Here is a 6,000-nt window from a genome sequence, read left to right as displayed (position 1 = left end):
TTGTATTCACTTGATAGACTTTTGGCATTGACTTAATCTGTGTACATGTTGCTTCCCCTCAGTAGAATGTAAACTCCCTGAGGGCAGGGGCTGTTTCTTTTTTTTTTTTTTTTGGTCTTTGTATTTCTAGTGTCCAGTGAAATGATACATAGTAGTTACTTAGTAGCTGCTTTTTGAATGAAGCCCACCAATATGTGTATTTTGGCTGGACTGGAATTGAGTAGGAGGAGGAGATTAGGCTGTGCTGCATTTTTGAAATGGATATGTTTTTTCCATGATCCCAAACTACTTACTCTGGTGCAAATCCACCTCTTTCATACCCCTATTCCCTTTGTGATGCTATCATGTTAATGTGATTTTGGAAGAATCAAAATTACAAGTAACCAAAGAGAAAATATGTATAATGCAGCTTGGGACCAACCCCGAGAGCTTAGCACAGTGCCTAGTACACAGTAGGCACATAATAAATGCTTAGTTTGACAGAGTTGAATGTCAAAGTAAGCATAAAGGACATCATTGAAAATAGGTATAAATGGAAAAGGAAATGTGCTGATCATAGAATAAGAATGAGAATTAACAGGTGAACATCTTGAGTGCTTCCTGGTATACCCTAAGCCCTTCCCAATCCCTCTTCATTCTAGGACCTGCCCTTTGTTGATTATTTCCTATTTATCCTGTATCTACCATGTCTGTACATATTTGTTTGCATATTATCTCCTCCATTAGATTGTGAGCTCATTGAGGACAGAGACAGTCCTTTGCCTTTCTTTGTATCCCCAGTGCTTAGCACAGTGCCTGGCACATAGTAGGTACTTTGATACTGAAGGATTAATGGACTGACAGATCAGACTCAAACAGGATGAGTGGTTATGGAGGAAGTACAGCCTTTACAAGGGGTGGAAACACCCCCTTCCCACAACTGACCCACTGAAGTTATAGATCCATTAAAATACATCTGTTCTCTAGACACATTTTTGGGAGTGTCCAGGCTTGGTGTAAGGCAATCCCAAAGTAGATGCTCCCTTTACATTTGTACTGACTCATCTGTGTGTATGTGTTGGTTCCCCCCTGCCCCAGTTAGAGTGGAAGCTCCTTGAGGGCAGGAACTGCTTCATTTTTGGTTTTGTGTTTTCAGCACAATACCTGGCACATAGTAGACATTTAACACTTAATTGAATGATCCACCAATGCAGACAGGTCATTTATATTCTTAAATATAAGTGGGGGCACTGAGATATTAGGTGATTTACTCAGGGCCACAGAGCCAGTTCAGGGTCACAGGTAGGACCTGAACCCAACTGGAATAGGAACTCCTTGAGAGTAGACTGTCTTGATTTTTCTCTCTATTCTGGAGCTCTTGGCCTAAAGGTTTAATAAGGGCTCATTCATTCATTCGTTCATCCGTTCATTCATTCATTCATTCCTCACCCCCTCAGCCATGCTACCTTCTTCTGTGCCCAAACGGGCATAGATTTAGGGCTGGATGGCACTTTAGAGGCGAAGTCTGAACTGATGCCTATGTTGAATCAAGTGGAAAAGTATTTCCTTTACCCTTGGATGAGTTCCTTTTACAAACATTAACAGAATTTTACCCACGTCTTGGGAATTTGCCCATTATGTCTCGGTATTTTTGTCCCATTTTCTTTTTCTCCAGTGTTCTCCACTGCCCAAACTGCCCCCCTGGTCATTTGCAACCCTTCCTACAGTGTGAATATCCCATGGATATCCTGGGGGAAAAAATGACTCCTGGCTATCAAGAAAGCAGTGAGGTGTGATATTTTTATGGTGACTTTCTGAGGTATTCCAAGTTTACAGACACACTCTCATTCATCCTCCTAACACATCAGGTGGGCATTCGGGTCCTCTGTTAGGAGATAGGAAAATTAAGGCACAAACAAGAAGAACCTGCCTGTTATCACTCATTAGCAGAGAAGTCAATAAATAAAGTGCTTTGTACCCCTTGGGCCCTTGGCAGAAATGTCAGGATCAGGAAAATGTCAATCCTGTTCATTCTAGCCATGGACATCATTCATGCTGAACTCCTTGGCCAGGCGAGAATGACCCTCCTCTGAGGAGAGGGGACACTGGGCTCTCTCTGCACAATTCCCTCTACCCTCCCACCCCCTGTCCTGGGCATCTGCAGTCATCTAGGACAGGTAGGGCTCTCCTGGGTGAGGACCATACCATTCCACTAGGAGACAGAATGGAGGGGGCTTGGCCTTATGAAGTGCCTGCTGACCTGGGAGCAGCCTTGAATGGCACCAAGCCAGAGAAGAAAATCACTGCTTGGGTGTTTCCTTCCTAGGGTCTTCAGGGTCCTCAGATCAGTGATGTTGGAGGCTTTCTGTATTCCTGACAAAAATGCTCTCTCTCTCTCTCTCTCCCTGTGCTTGTCAATGGAGTAGCTGGTTGGGTGGATGCTATGTTCTCTGAACCAGGTTCTAGGATGATGCAAACCTTCTGATCTCTTCTTTTCCGTATCTTTCTCTCCTCAAATGGCTCAGACACCAGCTGCTCTTTCTCCAGGAAGTCTCTCCAGGACCACAAGCTTCACTCTTCATTCCCCTTGAGGACAGGTCCCTCCTAGCAGCTTGGTCAACAGCTCTCGTTTCCAGGGGTCTCTGCCTTCACAGCCGCCCTACCAGTTCTACCAGATGTACAATGTCTCTGTGTTGGTGGCACACTCCATTTCTGATATTCTCGAGAAGGCATCTCTTTAACTCAAAGACGGCTTCGCAGTAGCCCGAGCTCACGGGGGCCATGGGAGGTACTCCATGCCACAAGCGAGGGATGTGCCAAATGTGCTTCTCAGGGTCACACAAGACCGTCTCAGAAAGGGTCCGCTCCTCATCCTGCTTCTCCAGCTCAGCTACGGCCTTGCTCAGGTCATTCAGTTGTTCCAGCAGCTGTTTTCTGTCTCTCAGGTTGGGTCTGGGGACTGGCCCGTCACTGAGGTCCTGGGACACAAGTTGACAGTTGGGAACATGCCCCAACTTTTCAAGCTTCAGAAAGGCATGGAGGGCGGCCAGAGGGGTGTCCTTGGTTTCGGCCATGCTGACCACAGTGATGTTGCTGAGCCCCATAGCAAGAGTGGCCAGAGACACCTCCAGCTCATACCTCTCCCCCCTGGCAGCCATGGCCCCACCTGTCAAGCCCCCGGAGTCGATCACCAGAATGAAGTCACAGCCTAGGTCCTGGCGAAAATCCTCTGTCACTGAAATGAGCTGCATGAAAGTGCCATGGGGCTTGTAGCTCCTGCTGGTGGCAAACTGGAGCCCAAACATGGTGTTGAGCAGAGTGGATTTCCCTGTGCCCTCTGCTCCCAGTACTGACAGCACCAGCAGTCGGGGTCTGCCCTCCAGCCGGGCATGAAGCTCCCTCAGGATGCCCGTCACCCACCGCAAGGGAACACAGCAGGTTCCTCGATCCATCAATTCCAGAGGAAAGCCACTCAGGACTAGCTCCGAGGCAAGGCCAACAAAGTGCGTGAACCGCTTTTGGCTCTCCGCCATCTTTCCTGCCTCTACGAGGTAGCATTCAGCCTCATAAAACTGCCCCATCTCCCTCAAAAAGTGCTCCACCCCCAAGGAAGTGGGCCAGAGCCGTTCACTGAGCTCCGAGGGCCGGCTGTGCTTTGGTCCCAGGGTGGCAAGAGCCTCTGGGGGCTGCCGTCGTGTCTGCCTGGCCATCTCCTCCAGTTTCAGTTTCATCCACCCCAGGAAGTATTGCTTCTCCACGAGGGAGGGGTTGGCGATTCCCTTGATAAACTCCTGCATGGCCCAGCCCAGCTCATAGCGATTCTGGTGCATCCTTAGGGCCAGCAGTCGCTGCCTGAGCTCTGACTTGTATTTCTCTGGGGAAGAGTCCCCAGCCCTCTGCAGCCGGCAGAGTTCCTTCTCCACCTGAGCAATGTTTCTCCAAGGGTCCCCCTGTAACCGGAGCTTCTCCCTCTTATACAGCTCCACGTCCTGGATGTCCTGGGTGATTTTCTCCACCCGCTCTCTTGCCTTTTGACACTCTTCACAGTCCTCATCCACCTTCAGCCCCAGGGTCCGAGCTGTTTCTGCCATGTCCTCCAGGGACACCTTCCTACTTGCCGATTTGATGACATTCACAACGATGGCCTGGAGTCTCTTGACGAGGCGTTTGCTATCTGTGCTGCTGACCTTCACCAGCACATGAGAGTAGTCAATTTGAAGGACGGAGACCAGTTTATTCAGGAACCTCAGGTTGGCATTGCGTTTGCCCCGGTAGGGACTAAGGATGAGGTAATACCGAGTGGTCGACCCGCTCAGAGAGCACAGCAGTTCATACTCCTTTTGGCCAATGTTATCAGTTAATATGAAAACAGCCGACGATGTCTCAGTCAAAAGCTTGAACTGCTGCCAGTGACTTCCAATCTCACCCCTCAGGTTGGCAAAGGCAACGGGTTCTGGGAAGACATCCGAGTTCTCTTTGCTGCTACTGCCCGGCGAGTACCAGGACATTTCCACCAAACCGTCTGCTATCTCTCGAGCATTGGCCGCCGACGGCATCTCTCGGTGGCAGAAATAGTCATGAGGTTGGTGGTGAGAGGGGCTCATGACAGCATTGAGGAGGTGAGACTTGGAGTGGCTGCTGATGTCCATGCGTGCAAAGGAGATGATTGGTACCCTCGTGAGCACCAAACTCTCCTCTCTCGAAGTTCTGGGCCCCCCTGGAGATTGCCACCACCACGTCCTCATCACCCCCCGCAAGGCCCACAGCAGAAAGGTGTGGTTTTGGCTCTCTGAGTCAGGCAGGACTACAGGGAGGGCAAACTGGCAAAGAGACATCTTGACCAGCAACTCCTGCTGTAGGAAACTGTCCGAGCAGAGGAGAAGCGCACAGAGGAGGTCCAGGGGGTTCAGTGGGACATCGGGGGTTGTTACCAGTTCGGTGAGAGAATAAATGTCCTCAGAGGTACCCCAGTATATTTCTTGCTCATCCACCTGCGTTTCTTTCTCACCTGTCCTGTCATCCTGGGGCAAGTCCGATAGCAGGGTGGTGTTTCTGACTTCTGAGTTGAGAGCCAATAGCTTTCTCAGGAAGCTCCAAGGCAAATCAGTGGGCACCTGGGGTGCCCAGTTCTTCATACTGTCAAAACTGATCTGCCGGGCATCCTGGAGGCTGAGTTTCCTGTTGCAGTATGTCTCCAGTCCCAGGAGTGACATCGTTTCATGAAGCCTGCTCCTTTCCTCTGTAGGAAAAAAAAAAGGGAAAAAATCAGTGCTAACTTGCTGTGCTTTGCATACCAATGGGCTGATGGAGGAAAGCCCCAGCCTTGGCCTTATGATGCCTGGGTCCTATTTCCCCCAAAGCCAGACTCAGCACTGTACACATAACCTTGCCCCATGCTGTGAAAAAGAGGGTGTGTGTAGATCCTTCTCTGATTCATTCTGCTATTTGCTTACTGAGTTACAGATTCAGAACTAGAAGGGATTTTAGAGTCTATCAAGTCTAATGCCCTTATTTGATTTGTTTTTTAGAAAATTAGTCTGTTTGCAATTAATAAGCCATTATCATTTCTCCCTCCCACTGCCCCTAATTTTACAGGTAAGGAAATTGAGGCCCATAGAGTGAGCTGTCCAAGGTCACATGGGTAGTAAATAGTAGAACTATGATATAAACCCAGGCCCTGATTTCAAATCCAGCATTTTTTCCATGGCTTGTGTCTCAGCTATTTCTTTCCCCTTTGCTACTGGTTCTAATGCTGACTTTCTTTTTTCCTCCTTAAGGAAAGTAGGAAAACCTCTGAGACTGGGTTACTCCAAGTCCAGGATAATCACTTGGCAAATTTGTCACCAGTTCCTAGCTTCTGTTGTATTCAGACACCCTCCCCCTTCAAACTGCTAAGTCAACTCATATTTGTGTAAACCCTCCAATATTCCCCTGCAGGATAAACCAATATTGCAATTATTAGACTTCTCAGGGTATCAGTTACCCAGGAAAATATAAAATCATCATCAGAGACTCATTAAT

General features: G+C 48.6%; 1 protein-coding gene across 1 annotated transcript in view; it reads right to left on the bottom strand.

The window, feature by feature from the left end:
- Positions 1-1,174: 1,174 nt before the first annotated feature.
- Positions 1,175-6,000, bottom strand: part of LOC118840800 (upregulator of cell proliferation) — a 39,454-nt gene continuing 34,628 nt past the window's right edge. Inside the window, exon 4 of the mRNA XM_036748151.1 lies at positions 1,175-5,218. Within this exon, the coding sequence (XP_036604046.1) occupies positions 2,628-5,218 (2,591 nt within the window). The 3' untranslated portion in view covers positions 1,175-2,627. The remainder of the gene's footprint in view (positions 5,219-6,000) is intronic.

Source organism: Trichosurus vulpecula, chromosome 3 (genome assembly GCF_011100635.1).
Source record: "Trichosurus vulpecula isolate mTriVul1 chromosome 3, mTriVul1.pri, whole genome shotgun sequence".
In the NCBI taxonomy this organism is placed as follows: Eukaryota; Metazoa; Chordata; class Mammalia; order Diprotodontia; family Phalangeridae; genus Trichosurus; species Trichosurus vulpecula.
The sequence above is the reverse complement of the archived record's forward strand: the minus strand, read 5'-3'. Positions and strand labels throughout refer to the sequence as shown.